The sequence below is a fragment of the Mchenga conophoros genome, linkage group LG20 (genome assembly GCF_057382185.1).
Source record: "Mchenga conophoros isolate Kocher_MC1m ecotype Shallow Benthic linkage group LG20, M_conophoros_male_GT1.1, whole genome shotgun sequence".
Taxonomy (NCBI): Eukaryota; Metazoa; Chordata; class Actinopteri; order Cichliformes; family Cichlidae; genus Mchenga; species Mchenga conophoros.
The window spans coordinates 14,994,657-15,014,672 of NC_140545.1; the positions used below are offsets into that span (position 1 = coordinate 14,994,657).

General features: G+C 38.3%; 2 protein-coding genes across 3 annotated transcripts; one reads left to right on the plus strand and one right to left on the minus strand.

The window, feature by feature from the left end:
* The first annotated feature begins 226 nt into the window (after window positions 1-226).
* Window positions 227-4,199, plus strand: LOC146550535 (serine/threonine-protein kinase SBK1). Of its 2 annotated transcripts, none has more exons than XM_085259630.1 (4): window positions 227-433; window positions 1,174-1,336; window positions 2,118-2,320; window positions 3,162-4,199. In XM_085259630.1, the coding sequence occupies exons 2-4, from the start codon at window positions 1,174-1,176 to the stop codon at window positions 3,753-3,755; spliced, it is 960 nt and encodes a 319-aa protein (XP_085115756.1). In that variant the 5' UTR covers window positions 227-433; the 3' UTR covers window positions 3,756-4,199. The 2 variants fall into 2 exon arrangements, with proteins under 2 accessions (XP_085115756.1, XP_085115757.1); XM_085259631.1 differs by having other exon boundaries at window positions 3,204-4,199.
* Window positions 4,200-10,582: 6,383 nt separating this feature from the next.
* Window positions 10,583-19,972, minus strand: LOC146550536 (scavenger receptor cysteine-rich type 1 protein M130-like). The gene is made up of 15 exons (XM_085259906.1): window positions 19,912-19,972; window positions 18,561-18,881; window positions 18,262-18,360; window positions 17,782-18,000; window positions 17,500-17,691; window positions 17,244-17,398; window positions 16,907-17,054; window positions 16,351-16,659; window positions 13,977-14,144; window positions 13,414-13,686; window positions 12,846-13,009; window positions 12,323-12,431; window positions 11,989-12,147; window positions 11,490-11,585; window positions 10,583-10,590 (listed from the first exon to the last, which is right to left on the minus strand). The coding sequence occupies exons 1-15, from the start codon at window positions 19,970-19,972 to the stop codon at window positions 10,583-10,585; spliced, it is 2,481 nt and encodes an 826-aa protein (XP_085116032.1).
* Between the last annotated feature and the right edge of the window lie 44 nt (window positions 19,973-20,016).

The following is a 20,016-nucleotide window of genomic DNA, read 5'->3' on the forward strand; positions in this document are numbered from 1 at the left end:
TCATTTGCTTTTTCCATTAAAAGAAGGATTGAGTAAGGTTTATGAAAATGTGTTTAAATTTGTGTTTTTCATAGATTTATACTACATGCACATGTGCAGTTGGTTTTAGTGTGATCGTGTATGTGTGTTTACGTGGGCGTGCCCTCCCCAGTGGCAGTTTGTAATCAGCTGTCAAAGTGGGCACTGACCCCATCGCAGCATTTGAAAGCTGCATGCTGGGAAACGAAAAGCTTTCAAGTCCACTCGTGCAGCAGCAGCAGTGAAAGTGAAGGACAGGCAGCACAGACATTTAACCTGCACTTGTTCAGGATATTGATTAGCTGCATTTTGTCAGTTGTAAGAATGGTGGTTTAAGCCTATGCATTTTTTGTGTCTGTTTGGATTGCCATTTTTTAAACTCCAGTGACTTTATCAAGAACAGTAAAGAGCAAAGGTAAGATTTTATTATGGTTAATATGATAATCATGGCTAAAGATGGCAAACCACTGACAAAACAGGTACTAAAAAAATCTGCAATCCCATTTTTTGTTTTCGGCGAAAAATGTAAATGTCATTCAAAAGTTTTACTCATGCATAGCAAGTATAACAATGTGTGTGATTTAAAAAATAAATAAATAACAACCATCTGACTGGATTGGTAGATGTTCTTGATCAAAAAATACCCTAATAGTATGAATGATAGTATAAATTTTATTTGACACTGGAAATTAAAGTTTTTCAGAAACAAAAGAGCCATTTCTTGAAAAAACTGCACTCTTACTTCACCTGAAATCGTAGATTTGGTTTTTCTTGCAGAATATTGTGCTGGCGTCTCAAACCTCAGGTTAAAAATTTCAGCTCTGGCTTTTGATTTAACCATGGATAAAGATTCAGAGTCAAACTTTTGTTTAATATGCTCATTTATGTTCTTAACTTGGGATTTAAATCAGTATTTTTATCTTTTCAAACTTTAACAAAATCTTAACATAGTTAATATTTTTAAAGTATTTAATGGCTGTGCACACACCCTATGTGGCTCTATCACATCAGCTCTGACCAAAATTTCGATGGCATGCAACAAGCTGCTTGCACAAACAAGGGATTGAGTTTTTTTGATTGTTTGTTTTTTCGTGGGAGAGCAATTTTAAATTTGAAAAAGCACTTGCTTTGTTTTTGCTTTATGTTTGGCTAAAGATGATTGAGCTGGGCCTCCCTGATGGCAACCTGATTGATGAGTTGATGGAGCTGACAGCACAGAGCCTCAGTCACCTGGAAATCCAAGAACACTTCAATGTCATCAAAGAGATCGGACGAGGGAAATATGGGAAAGTGCTCCTGGTTACACATCGCTTTAGAGGTATGACTGCACTTATTCTTCTTAAAGAAGAGTATAACCGGTTTCCTTCTATGTGTTATAAAAATCTTTTGTTTCCCAGGAGAAATCAGTTACATAATTTACCTTCTTTAATGTTAGGAGTTTTAAAATTTCTTAATACATGGCAGAAAATTGTTTTTTATTTGCACTTAGCTGTTGTATTATCACAAAAGGATGCAATATATGATGACATATAATGTTTCTGAAAAGTATATATTCAACAGACTTAAGACCAAAAACACGTAGTCATTTATAGTCTACCAAAAGTCACCAAAGTTGTTCTTTTTGTCATGCCAGACATCTCTGTGGGTTGAAATAAAATAAAAGCTACTGAGAGAGAGAATGCTTTAGTGAAGAAACCTCAGGTTAAAAATTTGGGAAAACTGCTACTTGAAGAAAACATAAGGTGTATGATGTCTTCTGATTCTGTGCAAATCTTGAAACCTGAATGACCCAGTGCAATTGAGTCAAATCAAAGCGGAGCAATAAAGGTGTCAGTGGAGACAAAGTAGACAGCCTGAATGCATAGCATGGGGTTGCAAAGGGTGGCTGGCTTGAGGCCTGGAGGTTCTCAATTTGGAAACAGCTAGCGTGTATGGGGGTGACCCATACACGCTAGCCTACGTTTTGGAAATACTCTGTTGTTGTGTCTTAAATAATTATCATATTCAACTGTCATCAGTTTGATTTATCTGTTTAACAAAGTAACACAAACATGTGTATGAACTGGGATACTAATTACAAAAACATGAATGATCTGCAGGGACTCCCATGGCATTGAAAGTGATGCCCAAAACTTCAACTAAGCTGCAGGGCTTTCTGCGAGAGTACTGCATCTCCTTGCACCTGTCCTGCCACCCCTGCATTGTGGGTCTTTTTGGCATCGCCTTCCAGTCTAATGAGCATTACTGCTTTGCCCAGGAGCTGATCATTGGAAGGGACCTTTTTGCTGTCATTCAACCAAAAGTGAGTCAAACAATTGCAAAATAAGACTACAACTAGAGCCATAATAGTGGGTTTGTAAGATTGTAATGTAATGTAAGCATTTACTTGAATTTACTGTCACATGTGCACCATCTGACTTTAGTGTGTTAAGACGTCAACTGTGAATTGAACTACAGAGTGCAGTTGAATTTGATGGCAATATTATTAGTTTTGCAGGTATTTTGTCGTAAGCCAACATATTGGCTCAGTGGTTAGCAGTGTTGCCTCAGGAGAAAAGGGCCCTGCATTTGACGGGTTTATGTGTGTTTCCTGTGTTTCTGTGTGTTTTCTAAAGATGTTTGAGTCCCTCTGCAGGGACAGAGTTGATACAATAATGTACTTAAGATGTATCTTCTGGCCACCAAAGGAATGTAAAGGAAAATGTATCTCACTGTATCTCAAAAAAAAAAAAAAAAAAAAAAAAAAACAGTCAATCAAAATGAAAATCAGTAGATTTCTGCTGTTGGCCCTGGAAATCTGGGGACGACCCCTTCAGCACTGTCCATAAGCCATGGCTGTATTCAAATCTTCCTAAGATAAACTTGGGACATTTTACAACATTAAGAGGCAGATCCATCAAATATACAGAATTAAAAGATTCTAACGGACCGGGTTAATTTGAACTTAGGCTGACTGAATTAAACCTTTCACAACCAATATGAATGGTTTTCCAAATTTCTTGAACTCACATTCATCAGAAGAAAACATTTAGATGTTTAATGTTTGGTGAAAGAAATGATGAGCACTAGAAATATATTAAAAACGACTGTATCCAGCTTCTATATTAGGGTCACAAGCCCATCTCCAATTTCATTTGTTCTAGGTGGGTATCCCAGAATCCTCAGTAAAACGCTGTGTCCTTCAGATCGCCAGTGCTTTGGAGTTCATCCACACCCATGGTTTGGTCCACCGTGATGTGAAGCCTGAAAATATTCTTCTGCTGGACAATCTCTGCTGCCAGGTGAAGCTGGCGGACTTTGGACTTGCCCAGAAGAGAGGAACCCTGATACGTTTTATCACAGGAATCCTTCCCTATATGGCCCCTGAACTTTGTTCTGTAGCTCTGCCCGAGGGCCAGAAAGAGGTGACTGCTCCACCTCTGAGTGTGGAGCCAAGTCTGGATACCTGGGCATTTGGCGTGGTTATCTTCTGCATCCTCACAGGCTACTTCCCCTGGGAACGCTGTGTGGACTCGGATGACTTCTACGAAGAGTTTGCAGATTGGTGGAGAATGGAAAATCGATCTAACGCTGAGGAGGACATCCCTCCTTTGTGGAAAAGGTTCACTCCAGTAGCCATGGAGATGTTTGGTAAACTCCTGGCTCTGGATGCAGGAAAAAGGTGTTCAGTGGGAGATGTGAGAGCATATGTGGAGAAGGACTGGCTGAAGAAGGTACCGGGTAATGATCAGCAGTAAAAGTCGGGGGAAAAGGGAAAAAAGAAAGCAGCATTTCTCTGGATTTTGTAGCTCCTTATTGCTTAAAAACAATAAAAATATATGATGTAGCTCAAAGCCAGCGTGTGGTTTGCAGTGATCTTTAATATCATTCTGATGCCTTTGTCCTTGTGTAAAAGCATCCTAAGACTAGCAAATGTCTTGTCTTACTGACCATTCAAAATATCCATCTCACATTTGAACTGAAAATCATCAATAAAACTACCAGGAACATCGTTAGACTGTGGAAGGAAACTAAAGAAACCCACCAGATATGGAGGTAAAGGACTCTGTGAATCCAGAACTTTCTTGCTGTGAGGAAGCAGCACCATCTTGCTGCTAGTACGCAAAACAGACAAAAAATAAAACGGGAGTTTTCTGTATGTATTTGTTGCATTTAACTAATAAAAAAATTATATAGTAACAGTAAATTGGTGCGTGGTGATTGGCAGAGGTGCCTCAGGAGAAGATGGCCCTGTGTTTTGAGTTTGCATGTTCTCCCTGTGCTTCTCTGGGCTTTCCTCAAGTCTTTGAGGTTCCTGATTCATGTTGCCTATCTTGGCTCAGGCTACTCTTACTAAAGAAATTTAAGTTAAATAAAAGTTAACAATACAACCTAATTATTTTTAAGGCAATGTCTTTTTTGTATATGGGATGATACAGACTGTATGTTAAAATACGTGTACCTTATGGTACATACTAGTGGTGCAACGGATCAAGGTTGATTCGTAATCTGAACTGATCCCACTCCACAGGTCGGCATGCACGTGATCAGAAGATTCGAAAAAGAAGAAAAAAAAGTATGTGTAGGGTGCGCGTGGTGGATCTGTCAAGCGATAGTTATGGCCAGCTTAGCGGTCCAAGTGGCGGAGCAGAGGAATTTGCGGTATTTAGGTCCAAGTGGCGGAGCAGAGGAGTTTGCGGTATTTAGGTCCAAGTGGCGGAGCAGAGGAGTTTGCGGTATTTAGGCAGCCCTTTGCTGCCCAATCTGACCAGGCTAAAGCTATTACAAAAGCTATTACAAAAGCTATTGGGGTGTTTAAAGTTATGGCTGAACTGTCCCAGGCATCTTCTGTTGCCTTAACTACTACAAATGGGTGTAGCAATGGAAAGCTACGTGACCGTGACAGCTCATTATATCACAGCAGAGTGCGATAGAATGAGCGGTATGTATTATTGTAGGGTCTAACTTACAATATAAAGCACCTTGAGGCAACTGTTGTTGTGATTTGGTGTTTTATAAATACAATTGAATTGAATTGAATTTAGTGGTAGATACAAAGCCCTGTACTGCCCTATATTGTACCATATTTTTTTAAATAATTGAGTGGAATGAGTGTTGAGTTGAATGTTTTTAACAGACAAAAAATAATTCAATAAGTAAATGTTAAATTTATGTCTTTTTTCTTTTTTTGCTGATCCAAAAATCCGATCCGTGACTTAAAACCGTGCACCACTAGTACATACAGTATATTTGAGGTTTTGAGTAGTATAACACATAGACTGTGCCTGCAGGGACAGAGTTGAATTTTATTTGAATTTACGTCCACCAGAAATACAAATGACCTAATAATTGCTCAACAGCTTCATCTATGAAATTTATGTTTGATTCCTGCAAAAACAGCATAAAATGAGAAAACAGATGCAAAACAATAAAAAAAGGAGGGAACAGAGACGGTTGCAGAGAAACCGAAACAATGAGAAACTGACATACAGAAAACAATTAACGCAGTTGCAGCAGAGTGCTTCTAGTTTTTCATACACTGCTTTTGTATTTTCACTTAGTTTCTGTGAAATAAACAATGACATGGTGTAATAATGATGAAGACCAGATGATTTTTCTTTATGTTCTTATATGTAAAAACTAAACATTTAAAAAAAAGTGTGTGTACCTAGCATGCAAAAATATACAATTCATGATTATATGTTCTGTAGTTATATGGTTATTTCTGTCTTATGTACAAAGAGAAACCCCAAGAAGTTGATTCTGTTTATCTGGACGCAGCGTTTTCAGCGGGAGAAACATTCTTCTTCAGTCTCAGCTGAATGCAGGTTTCCCCAAATTTATACACAGTAAATCTGCATAATGAATGAAACTAGCACCACTGACGATCATTAATATGCAAATTGTCATGACCACTGATCAGTGACGATTGGTCATGAGTACCATTCACAGATAGACATCTTTCACCATCTTACAATGCTGTGATTGCAGGTCACGGCTGAAATACACACAGTTACATAAAACAGATCAAATTCATGACCTCACGAGTTATTTTTTGTACCCCATCTGCCATACTTTATTGACCTTTCTTTAACAAGGTTACATGCATAATCTCATGCAGCTTGTTCTCCACTGATAGATGTCTTGCTGTTGCTGTTCACATACACGGGACACCAGTGTTGCTTTCTGATTGGAATGTTTCAGGATCTGAGGATGGAAGAACCAGACTGACCAGAGTCTTTAATGTGTTTTTCCAACTCTACTCCAACTTTACTATATTTTTAGGACAGTACACAAACTGGGGTCTTCTTTCAATTCACTCTGGGACCCAAGTGCACTTCCAGGCCTGTCATACAAAAACTAATACAGGCAGTGTATTAGTAGCAAAGCCAGTGGAGGAATTTGGCTCACTGACTGTAGAGTGGTGTGTTTTTGCCCCCTTCCTAATTTCCTATTTTTTCAGATCCACATTTTAAATGAAATGTGTTTATTAGTTAATAATTGGTTGGGCCACCATTAATAGAAACAACTGCAATCAAGCATTTGCAACAACTAGCAATGAGTCTTTTACAGCGCTGTGAAGGAATTTTGGGCCACTCATCTTTGGAGAATTTTCATAATTCAGCCACAATGGGGTCTTTTGTGACCTCCTGAATGAATTTTAGCTCCACTCTTGAGGTAATTTTGGTCGGCTAGTCACTCCTGGGAAGCTCACCACTGTTCCAGGTTTTCCCTATTTGTGTATAATGACCCCGACTGTGGATCGCTGGAGTCCCAAAGCCTTAGAAATGGCTTGTAACCCTTTCCAGACTAACAGATGTCAGTGATTTTGTTTCTCAGGTGTTATTTTAGATCGTGGCATGATGTGTTGATTTTTGAGGTCTTCTAGCCTGTTTCACTTTGTCAGTCAGGTTCTATTTAACTGATTACTTGATTCACCAATTCTACCAGTAATCAGGCCAGAGTGTCAAACTGAACTGAGCTTTCCAAAAAATGTAGTTATTCACAGTTAATTCATCTGTGAATAACTCTTTAACAAGAGGGGCAATAATTTTTTCACACAGGACCAGGGAGGTTTGGATAACCTTTCTGCATTAATCTATGAAATCGTCATTTAAAAACTGCATTTTATATTTACTTTGGTTATGTTTGTCTAATCTTAAATTTTTTTGCTGATCTGAAACATGTGACTGTGATAAATATTCAAAACTTAAGGTAATATGAAAGGAGGCTTACACTTTTTCACATGTATGTGCTGCTTCTCACATACATGAAAAGAAGATTAAAATAATATTTTCATGTGTGTTCTATGTAACAAGGCATCACACCAAGTTCGTGATTCTGCAGACTTCAGAACTTGCAGTAAACTTTTTATTATGTTTATTGTTCTTTCTACATATTAGATTTTTAGAGTGGAAATTTTATGAGAAGTTACATTTGGTTTATCTATTTTTAAAAACATTGATTCCAATAAGTGTGTGTGTGCATGTGTGTGTGTGTGGACAGCATCTACAATAAGCATGATTTGGAGGTAACAAGTGTGTAAACCAAACAACAATAATAAAAACAAACAAACAAACAGGCTGTGGACAGACATGATTTCTATTGTTAAGAAACATGATTTCTCATTTTATATTTCCAAATAAACAACACTGTGTATATGGCTTCTAAGTCCCAACTGGTTCCTTCTCTGGACATATGACACTTGAGACTCTGTACGGTAATTGTCATCGGGATCACTTGAGGACCACTATGTCTCTGCTGTATCTATTTCAGCTTCAGCTACACAGCAGACTTAATCCTACACCATGATCCCTCAGCAAGGCCTCTAACAGCAATGCTGGCTGTGATGTTTACATATGACATGAGGGTCACTGCTTACAAATTAGTCCCTTTGGGTGTATCGTTGGCTCTCTTCTCAGTGGCCCTTGGCTAACTCCTAACCAAGCATCCGAGGCCTTAGTAGGTCTGTCAGTCTTATAAAAGCTGCACTAGCCGGTCTGTCAGTGCCTCAACGATGGCCTGACTCGGGTTAACATTTGTAGTAAGCACCTGCTCTAATTTTGACCATTGGCATAAATTCTTAAGTCATAATAGAGAACGTTGTTTCAGTTTCAGAACTCCAGTGACTCTCAAAACGTCTTGTTGATGAAACAGCTTATCTCTCAGGCATTAGATGTACTCAGAGGAGCAAACCTAAAAATGTCACTCATTTTATGTCAGTGGTATTCATCTATCCAGTTTCCCATGGTAAGAACAAAATGTAATGTCAGCTCAACAGTAATATTGGCAAGTAAGTTTTAGTCAGCAATACACCCATAATTCATCCTGATTTCAAATGGCATGCTAATGCTGACTAGCCTGTTATTCACCAAGTGGCTTTCTGAGCCTGTATTTTTCTGCAATTACAAACTCTGTTTAAACAATCTTGGTATCAAAATAAAGCTAATATTTGTGAGATTTCATCAGAGGTGTAAATATTACAGCAAATGTTACTAGATCAAAGTTACAGAGGCTGGAATAAAGAAAAAGTAAGTATAATTTATTTTTGGATTTTATTGCACATAAACAGTTTGAAAATATGCTTCGGTTCACATTTAACTCCAGAAAAAAAGGAATCAACATATCGACATTATCTGTGAAGAGATTAATGCTCCTGAAGTGAAACAGTCAAAGACTGCAGCACTTTTAATGAATAGAAAGCCAGGCTTTTTGCAGTTTGCTACATTTTGGCAATATATGTCAGTTGAAATTTATTGAACAGCAGAAATGATTTAACTTTATTTACATGCCTAAAATGTTTGTTTTTTGAACAAACTTTTTTTTTTTTTTTTTTTTTTTGGCCTGTCCCGTTTGGCTCTTTTGCCATCAGAATTGTTGTCTAAAGGCAAAGAAAGATGCCCAACGGATTTACTTTACCAAATTGATCATCCCAGCCTTGCCGTAATGGTCCATTTGATTCACCTTTTATTGGTTTATTTTATTTTCACTTACTGAATACGGGACAGACTTGACTGGGGGAAAGAAGGGGAGAAAGAAAGAGGGAAAGAGAAACAGCTGAGAAGAGGGACGGGGGAGAAGGGCAAAAGACAAAAACCAACAGAACGGGCAGAGAAAAAAAAATGCATATATCAATCACCTGGGTCACCTGCTGAGAAAGAAAAAAGAAAACAAGCAGAAGAGAACAAGAGTAATAGAATAAACAACATCACAATGATATATGGGAATATGACAGTAAATACTAAATATTAAACATTATTGTGCAGCACATAAGATCAACAGAACACAGTGTGCTTTGAGGTAGGAGCCAAAAAGGGTGTAGTTTGTGGGTGTGATCAACCGTGTGTACACCTGTGAGCATGGACGCGCTTGTTTTTTGTTTTTTAAAAGGTTCCTTCATGTAATAATCTGCTAGAGGGTGTGGGGGGGCCACAGCCCTGTCCTCCAGGGCATGAAGCAGGTATGGAGGAGATCAAAACTCCAGACATCCAGAGGCCCCCAGAACACAAGAGACCAAGGAAGACCAACAGAGGGGCAGCTGCGCCACTGTCCCGGAAAGAGCTGAGGAGAGTCCCAGATGAGGGCTCACTCAGCAGCCGCGGAGCAGAAGCCAGGGGGAGTTGCAGTGACGCGCCCGTGAGCTCCGCCGGCAGCCAGCTGCGCCTGAGTGACCGAGCCCCAGGCCGAGAGGCCGGGGGCACCCCACCTCCGAAGTGGCCCGAGCGAGCCCCAGGCTCCAGGCCCCGATAAGCGGCCGCCAAGGAGTGAGCCGGTGTGTACCTGGATGCCCATCCCCGGACACAAAGAACCACCAACGCACCGATGTCTGAGGGGGTCCGCCACTGGCAGGGGAAGTGGTGGTGGGGGGAGATAGACCTCCAAACCTTGGAGGGCCTGAGATGTCCCCAGAGAGGTGGCGCCTGACACCCAACCTGACATATAGACACAGACATACAGGCACACACAGATACAAACATCCATTCCCACCCTCATGCTCTCATATGCACTTACTCCACACTCAACCAACGTGGAGACAGACATAAAGAGACGTTGTACACACGATCACACTCCCCAAGCGTACTCTACAAACCGGGTCTAGGTGCCCCCGCCCCTGGAGGGGGGAACTGCACCCAGACCCAGGTGGTGTTTCCCTTTTCCCTGCGGTGGGGGGAGGCAGACCGCCCCGACTCCGCAGCAGCAGGAAGGCTCCACACTCCAGACCGCAGTCGGACGGCCAACTCCTCCTCCTAGTCCTAGCCCCCCTGCTCCAGCAGGTCACAGAGAACGGGGGTGAGAGTGAACAAACTTTTCTGAATCAGTTTCTGAATCAGTGTGTTGATTTTTTTGACAAATGTGCCAGGCTTTGACTAGTTTGCTGCTTTCACTGTGTTTGGAGGTTGTAGAAATGGTTAATATGAGCTCTTAGCTGAGATTCAGAGGTTAATGGGACTTTTATTACCAAGCTCTTGTTACAGCCAAATAAACAAGATCTCACCCCTTTTTGCCCCTGGCACCGGAGGTGCTGGGGCTCAAGAGGCTAGTCTTAAAACAAAATGTACAAAATGTAGCTAAACAGACTGAAAGATCACCCACCTGACACTCACAACAGTCACAACCTTAATTATTCTTAAGTTTAAGAAAAATAAACAAATTGGGTGACTTATAGAAAAATGTGTTCTGTGAACAGTTGTCATGACTGTGAAAATTAGCCCTAAATTAGCTGCAGAAAAAAAAGCTACAACCATGAGAAGAAATAAACACAAAAGATAATAAATGACTACTTTAAGATTATTATCACAGACTTAGACTGCATTATGTTAAAAAGTGCTGCTTTGCAATGAGGCACATCTGGCGAGGGAAAGCTGTGTGTTTACAGCTTAAAAATATTTGCATTTTCACTGGACTGTGAGTGGAAACATGGTGGCTGATTGGCTGGCAGATTGTTTTCACTTTTGACATATTTTCAATTAATCAAATAAGCGCTGTTCGTGGTCATGCTCCTGACGATTTCTGGGGTTTTGACACTCTGGACTACAGACAGACACCTAACTCTCCTCACCAATGATACGAGAATTTTGCATTTGCATCTGTTTTATATCTCTGTTCAGCTCTGTTCAAATTTTGGTTAAATTGAAAGTGTATGTCTTCGAACGGTCAGCAGGGAGCAGCAGTAGCAGTGCACAAGGAGACAACATCAGAAGGTGAGATTTTGTTTTTTATGAGCAGAGAGCCTGAAGTTCTTGATGCAAATCAATTAGGTAGAAATAACTTACAAAAGCAAAAATAATAATAATAATTTGTTCAAATAATATCTCTAATGATAAGTAAAATTATCAGTGTAAAGTAAAAAAGTGTTAAAGGTGTTACTGCTTTTTATATTTCCAAACTAAAATATGATCTTAATGATGTACAGTATGTAAATGACACTAAGCTAAAGATTTGTTTAGGGAAAAATAGACAAGAAAAAACGAATGAAAGACTTAATGACTCACCAGTACAACTGAAGTCTTCCATCTCATTTTCTTTGTCAATGACATCTTCATGTTTCCCACCTTCAAACTCCAGTTCTTTCCCAGGCAGCATTCTTACTGAAAGGTTACAGCATTTCACATTTACTCATACAGTACATAACAACAGCTGTCTCACCAATGCACAGTGCTAATGTACCAGTGAGGTAACAAGGAGCACAAGAGCAGGAAAAACACAGCACAAGAACAGGTGTGCTTAATTTTTCTCTTCTGTATTTACATTTTCAATCAAGCAATGTTTGGTTGAGCTGATGGGCTGCTCGTTCAGTCAGCAGCAGTGATGGTGATATTTGAAATGCCTGTAAAGACTGCCCTCTTGTGGCAGTCTGCAACACCCTTTTTGGTTTTAAACTTGGAATATAAAGTATGATCTCATGTTCAATCGGGATCTTTACACTTTTTAAGGTTTTCAATTAAAAGTGAGACAAGCCATGTGTGTAAGTTGTGTAATAAATACACTCACATGAAGCTCTGGAGCTCCTGGCTCTCTTGACACAAAATCGTACAAATACAAAAGTCAAGATCACTACAAGAAGAAATCTCACACCCATGATAATAGGTGCTATGGATATAGAGGAAAGTGGTGGCAGCGGTGGTGGTGTGGGAGTCCATTTTTCATAGCCTGAAATCACACACAGCCAGTTTATTATTTTTTCTGGATTCAGTCACAGTGAGTTTCAGTCATAATTTATCTGTATCACACTGATCAAAGTAAGTCAGCTCAGATTTACAGAATACAAAAAGTGTCTTTCTGTCAAAAACAAGTAATTGATTGATGGATTCATGGTTTATCTTACCTTCACAAAATATTGTAGCTGAAGAAACTTTTCCACAGGAACGTTGTTTGACGGCGTACTTGACGTCCATGGTAACATCAGTGAACTCCAGTGTTGTTTCTAAGTTGACCTTGAATCAAATTTAAACTTTTTCACATTTAGAGATACAGCCAGAATAAAAGACACTGAAATTTCTCTGGCAGTAAAAAACAGGCTGGACTGAAGCAACACACAGCAGAAGTCACTAGAAGTCCAGACCAAAAGTATTGGGACATTCAATTTCTTTTATATTTCTGCAAACTTTGTGTCAGCAAAGTGTCCAGAAAGTTTTTAACTTCAAACATTTGGTCAATTTGTGTTTATTCAGATACAAGTCTCATGCATTTCTTTCCATTTTATAAACCTAAATATTTAAAATGTGAGATTCCAGTCTTCATTATTAGATTAAGCTGAGACACAGAGCCAGGAAACTGTCCATGATTTTGGTTTGTAGAATATGAGACAAATCAGTGACCGATTCAAGACGTAAAATGGAGAGGTTTACCTGTTTGATTTCCGTAGAGCCGCTATGGGTCTCATTAATTTCTTTACAGAGCTTTGTCTCTAACACTGGGGAACGATTAAATGGACATACTCTTTCCCACTTATCTCGATAATTGACATAAAGGACACCTCCATGTTTTTCAGTCGTGCGGAACTTTACACTTTCTGTAAAAGCAAAGAAACTGTGTTTAAAGAAGAAAACAAGCTCATCCACTTCTGTCTGACAAATATGATGTTAGAGATGGTCACCTTAGCTTTAGCAAAATCACTAGGAGCAAAGCAAGCACCTGTCATCACTCTGCATTTATTAAAGTTGAAGTGTAAAACATGTGTTCAACATATTTTTAAAATATTTTCAATAAATAACTCAGATTTCTTATATCTTATAATGAGCTTGACAATGTCATTTTTATTTTAAAGAAATAATCTTCTGTTTTATAAAATAAATACCTAAAAATTACCCCAAGATAATAAATTAAAATACTACCAGAATTAAGAGAGGACATACATGTATGTACTGTATATAGGGATGAGTTTATGGAAAGAGAGGTGTATGGACTCACACTTACCACTACAAGTAATGAACACCACATTTGTGTCACACTTTCCTTTAGTCCTCCTGCACTGGCCAATGATGGAATGGTACTTTTCACAGCCGACATGGTAAATGTTACCTGAACCCTTTGATGGAGCTTTGGATTCAATAAAGACAGCATTGCCACAAAGCTTTTCTTGGCAAACTTTGTGTGCGTATGATAGATCCCAGTTACTAGCACACACTGGAACGTCATCTATCCTCACTTCCCCACGACAGCCCTGTGAAAGGCTGACACTGGGCTCCTCTGGGAAGGAAAGCAATAAACACTGCAGTCAAGTATTGATAAAGACATAAAGCACTGAGGTAGAAATGATCAGTTAATCTTCTCTGCACTGCAATGTCAAAATATGAAGCACAAGTCCATAATCAAATAGTTCATTTAACACTTTTAGCTTTGGTTTGTTACTTTATCCAGTGTATCTGGAATAATTCTCCTTCACACTCCGAGTGTCTTGTTTCACTCTTCAGTGTTTCCAGTGCAAATGTAAAAAGTCTGTGATCATTTAAGATCAGTCCTGCTGATATAAATCTTACTTTTGCATTCAATAAAGACGGGCTCCTTCCTTGAGGGTGTGGATTTATTTTCACATTCCCAAATGCTTCCTGGATTTTCACCACAGCTGAAGCTTTTGTTCCAAAAAGAATCTATTTCAATTGTTTGGGGATGGATTTTATTTGTTGATTTGTATCCACCACAGTGCTCTAAAGGAGTAGAAAAGCATTATATATATGTATGAGCACCAGCTAGTTTTTGTTTGCAGTGTAGGTGCTGCATTCTGGACCAGCTAAACACGAGCTAAAGAGGACCGAGAGGTGCATGTGACAAGTGAGTCACAGTACTCAAGACAACAGAAAATTAAAGCGTGCAATAAAAGTTCCACAAAGCTAAGTGTCAGTAAGGGTCTGAAATTTGTGATGTTTCCTAATTAAATGAGAGAAATAGACTGGGTGAGCGTTGAGATGTGAGATTCAAATTTCAAATCAGTACCAAAAATGATACGAAGGCTCTTAAATGATGATTCGGTTTTACTGTAACAACTGACAACCTCAGATTTTTTAGAATTAAGGTGAAGGAAATTTAAAGACATTAAAAGCAATGAAGAATGCTTGTTATTTATTCCTGTTGTCTTACTATTTATATTTTATTTCTGCACACTTGACGAGGAGCCCCCACAATTTTGTGGTAAATTTACAATGACAATAAAAGACTATTCTATTCTATTCTATTGGCCAAGGTGTGAGTGGCTGGTAAACACTCCACTATTGGGAAAACATTGTTTTGTCTGTAATTAGTCTGCTAATCTACTGACAAAGACATTTGGCACCCAAAAAAGCCTAATGACTTTTTCACAAAAGACCAGTGATGGGAATAAAGGCGTTACAAGTAACGGCGTTACTAACGGCGTTACTTTTTTCAGTAACGAGTAATCTAACTAATTACTATTCCAATCGTTACAACGCCGTTACAGTTACTAAGAAGAAAACGCGGTCCGTTACTATTTTTCAACAAACAGACGGTTGAAGCTGTCTTCAGCTTACCGCATCTTATATCAGTTGCATGGAAGTAGCTGTAAGTAATCTGGACGCTACAGCTTTAAGCAGCTGCGCGCGCTCCCGCGGACGGTAATCACGATCGCTGTCTAGCACAACACCTGGAGCTAAGGGGGCAAAACAATCACATGAGTGCTGCTGTTTGACTGAGGAAGAATAAGGTAGTCGTGGTAAGCCAATCACATGACCACTTAAAGACAAAGCAACAAGGTGATATATACCAGTTTTTAAATTGTGTTGATAGGCCACGTAAAACCAGAGTCATGATAAACAATATATACGTGGCGTTTTTTCCTGAATAGTTTTGTCACGTTTACTGTCTAAGGACAGCGTTAGCAAGCACTCTCTGCTTATGAGCAAAAACAAAAACAAAAAAACAAAAACAGAGGTTTTAGGAGTGACGGCGAGAGAGAGAGATTTGTGACATTTAGTGTGTTTGGAGTGTGTAGTTAATGTGTTGTCTTGTGTAGTTAGTGTGTAGTGTTGTGGATAGTTTTGTGTTGTGTGTCAGAACAATGAGGCGACTGCTGTCTCCAGGTAGAAACAGGAGTGATACACCTGCTGCTGTCAGACCTGCAGGTATCAGGCTGTGATGTTCTCCTTTATAGTGGACAGAAATATTTGGAGTGGCACAAATAATTTGTGTGGCATCTTATTGAAGGCAGAACAGCTGATTGTTATGTAAATAGTTTGAAATTGTTATTTAAAAAGTCAAGGTAAATGGATGCAAATAACTTTGTTGTTTGCAAAACTTGTGCATAGAATTTTAAAATTGACAATTTATATTTGCATTTAAAGTTATGAAATATGATTCATTAAACATATTTGTGGTTGTTACAGTAAAAAATATAACTTTTTCTACTCTGATTTTATGTTTTTTTGTCTGATTTTAGATCAATTGTGTTAATACAGCATGTCAAAATGAAAACATAACTGTAAATTCAGACACGTGAGGCTGTGCTGAAAACAATGATACCAAACAAGGCAAAGTAAATAGTTTTTAAGGTGAAATGTAGAGGAAACATCAAAAGTAGTCAAAAATGGCCAATTATACCGTGGACCAACACTGCAAAAAGACAAATTGTTTATCTGGGTTTCTAGTTGGATTTTCACAGGTAAGTGTATTTAGACCTTAGACTTGATGATTTAATAAATAGAAGCATGTAACTAAGCAGAGGGAAAAAACACTTTTTTCTTCTGACTGACATCGATGAATGAAAATGTCTTTTTCCTGGTTCTAGCATTTTATTATATTTCAGTATGTTTACTTTGGGAAAGCACTATCATTTGTGACACATGTGTAATTACTTATAACAGTTATACACAGCAACAAGGTCAAAGGGCACGTGACACTCACCCTCACAGGTGATTCCAGCTGCTTCCGCTTCCCGATCCGAAAATTGGTTGTTTGAGTTTTCTGTTAAACACTCAGATATCTTTGATATCTTCTTATTTCTCGGACACGTTATTGACAGGAAGCTACCAGAACCCTGACTGAATTTTTCAGTTTTGCCTTTTTCCCCACATTGCAGTTGTTTGCAGACAGCTGCTGATTGAGCCTCTGTCCATTCTTTTGCAGGAACTTTCTTCCACTGGCCCTCATGCTTTATCTCCAATCTTCCAGCACATCTTCCAGGACCATCTGCCAGTTTCACCTCCACACTGTCTGTACCACGACAATAAGAGATTTATCAGCCACGAAACACAAAAAGAATAAATACATTAAATTAAACTCTTACTGAACACATTTTGGGAAAAATATAATCAGAATTTAACAATGTCACAATTTCACTGAATGAAGTAACTCATTTTCTCTCTCGACAGAGAATTTATTGCAGGATTTAAAATCCCATTATAAAAGTAGACAAAGGCCATCAGCAGCCACTCTGTACATTTCCACTGCTGTATCTCACCTGAACACACCACATAAGGTTGGTTTGAACACTGGATGTTCTTGCCATGCTGAGACTGACAGTGCCACAGTGAGGACTCGCTGCCTTTGCAGCTCACACGGTCCATTATCACTCTTGAATTTTGACGTTCGACTTTAGTATAAATCAGCTAGAACAGAGCATTTATGAGTTTATGTTATTTCATTGATAATCATTATTAATTAAGTATTAATGGTGCACGTTAGTACACTTATCACAATAAAGTCCATAGCACTGCTGTATGGACAGTTTCTGATACACTCAGTATCCATGTATCAGAACACCAGGTAACTTATGTTGACTAAACTTGAACACTCACTTCCCCACATCCAAGCTCCTTGCAGACCAATTCAGCTTCCTTTTTAGTCCAGGTGGAGGCACACACAGGATTAACTGAACCTTTCACTTCAATATTAACTGTACCATAGCACTTGTTGTCTTTACCAGAGTCCTTCAGAACTACTTTAACTTTATCTGAGGGAGAGAGAGAGAGAGAGAGAGAGAGAGAGCAGTTTCACAGTGTGAAGTGTTTGCTTGGAAGTTGTTTGTGTTGGAATATAGATGTGTTGAATTACCTGTGCATGTCACATTAAGGTTTTTGTTTGTGCGGTTGTTTGGGCTGAGAGAGTTACCGCAGTGCATTTGCTGGCACACATCAAAATCAAAGTTGTCCTGTTGAACAGGTACCCAGTTGTTATTTTCTTCTTTTTCCAGCTGCCCAGAACACACATTTGACTGGTTTCCTTTGAGCTGCAGTCTCGTATAACCTGTTCATAAAAACACTTTCACCATATGTGTGTGTGTGTGTGTGTGTGTGTGTGTGTGTGCGTGTGTGTGTGTGTGTGTGTGTGTGTTACCTTCACATATGACAGAGAAAGTTTTGCATGATGCTGAATCATCATTGCCATTTGCACACTGCCACAGATGATCTGGGTCTCCGTTTTTATAAGCCGAACAATCAAGCTTCATCTTTGATGCTTTTTTGAATCTTTCCCTATCCCCCCTCTCTGAGGGAGGAATTTCTCTGAGTCCACCACACCCGAGATTTTTACACAGAAGCCTGGCTTCTTTTTCACCTTTTTAAGAGAGGAATAATTTATTGTTTGTTCATCAAAAACATCGCAAAACATAAAAAAATGATAGAACTTATTGCAAATCAAATTGAGAGAGAGCAATATTGAAAATATTTAAACAGCCCTGCCCTTTGAAATATATATATATATATATATATATATATATATATATATATATATATATATATATATATATATATATATATATATATATATATATACATATATATAAACATAAATAATTAACAAAAAGAGAAGACATACCAATGTTGTTGTTACAAAAGTAACCCTGAGTTATGCCATCAACAGAGTACTGGACAGCTCCAGCACATTTGGGTCCATCCAGGCTTAATGTGATATTACCTTGAAGAGCACACTCAATTATCAGCCAAATATAAACACAGATAAAAAAAAAACACAAAAAAACCCCACACAAAACAACCAAACAAACACCACAATTGATTTCCCTTAACAACTTTTAGCTAAGAGTCATTGTCACTGAGCTCACCAAAAATAAATAAATAAATAAATAACAAAAACAGAGAAAAATTTGAAAAACTTACTTGAACACTTAAGTTTTTTCACTGTGACCTTTGAGTAATCGCTGTAGTTCCAACCAGGATGTTTACATTTCCACAGAGCGCTCTCGTGTCCTTTGCACTCCAGTTCATTGAGCCAGATCGGTCTGTCTTCAGAAGGCTTGGGAATATCTATTACTGAGTTCTCCACAGGTTCCCCACAGTGAGTGCTCTTACAAACCACTTTTTCAGTGTTGTTGCTCCAGAGTCTATCCCCAACATAACCCCATATGTTGTTATGGTAGACTTCAAGGTAGCCTTCACATGGGTAGCCTCCTTTGTTTTTTAGAATCAGTTTGTCCTCAGCTAGGAACATACAAGGTTTATACAGCAAAGTATTATTATAAGAATTATGATTTGTTTCATGACTTACTTTTGGGAACTGCAAAGGATAAAATTTTAAACCTTTGTTTGTGCCATAACATCTGAATACAAGTAAAAATAATAATAATAATAATTTTTTGTTTTGTATGCCTTTACGTTTTACTTTATTATTGTAATATATTTAGCAAGATATTTCTAAACACATTGTTTTTGTGTATCATTATTATTATTATTATTATTATTATTATTATTATTATTATTATTATTAATCCATTAAGTCTTAATCCAAACAATTCTGCTTATAAAATTTCTGGGCGGTCGGAATCCAGCTGTCATGGGGAAAGAGGCAGATAACACCCTGGATAGGTCACCAATCTGTTAACATATGGAGAAACTCGTGTTTACATTACACACACAGTTAATTTAGATTTACCAATTAACCTACTGCATGTATGTGTTTGGACTGTGAGAGGAAGTCAGAGTACCCAGAGATAACCCATGCAGACACAGGTGGCTGTGTCAGCTCCACACAGAAAGGATTATGCAAAAATCACAATAAAAAAAAAAGCTTAAAGTGGACGCCAGACTAGATTGGAACCCGGTATTTTCTTTCACCGCCATGCTTCCCACTATGTTTGTTTATACGTCTTTATAAATAGAAACATACATAGATTTAGCAATGGAAGCTTTTAGCGGTTGTGAATTTTTGCCATTCTGTATTTTATGTTTAGCCCCACAAAAAAGACCAATTTTTACATTAAGCTTTGAAAGATATTGTAGCGAGTGTAAACAAATAACACTGATTGTTTTCTTTGTTTGAAATCTACATTCTAACTCTTTTAAAGTATTAATATTGTATACTAATTATCAATTAATTAATTTATTAATTATTAATTTCTATAGTTTTTTTCCCGTAAATTTCAAAGACATTTTAAAGACTCATTCGTAATTCAAATTCATAATAATATTTATTACTATTAATAACATCCAGAATTAAAGAAACTAAACTTACCTTGTGAGATCACCAGCTCAACGTGAGCGATGTGAAGAAACAGGAGCAGGAACCACATCATCACCACAGCTCATGACTTGAGAGTGAGACAGACAAACGATGTGC

Excerpts from the sequence above, each read along its gene's own strand:
- LOC146550535 (XM_085259630.1), top strand. The coding sequence starts at position 1,174 with ATGATTGAGCTGGGCCTCCCTGATGGCAACCTGATTGATGAGTTGATG. Across the intron at positions 1,337-2,117 it reads GGTTACACATCGCTTTAGAG|GGACTCCCATGGCATTGAAA; the intron begins GTATGACTGCAC and ends AATGATCTGCAG. Across the intron at positions 2,321-3,161 it reads TTGCTGTCATTCAACCAAAA|GTGGGTATCCCAGAATCCTC; the intron begins GTGAGTCAAACA and ends CATTTGTTCTAG.
- LOC146550536 (XM_085259906.1), bottom strand. The coding sequence starts at position 19,972 with ATGATGTGGTTCCTGCTCCTGTTTCTTCACATCGCTCACGTTGAGCTG. Across the intron at positions 14,145-16,350 it reads AGCTGGAATCACCTGTGAGG|AGCACTGTGGTGGATACAAA; the intron begins GTGAGTGTCACG and ends CTACTCCTTTAG. Across the intron at positions 13,687-13,976 it reads CGTCTTTATTGAATGCAAAA|AGGAGCCCAGTGTCAGCCTT; the intron begins GTAAGATTTATA and ends TTTCCTTCCCAG.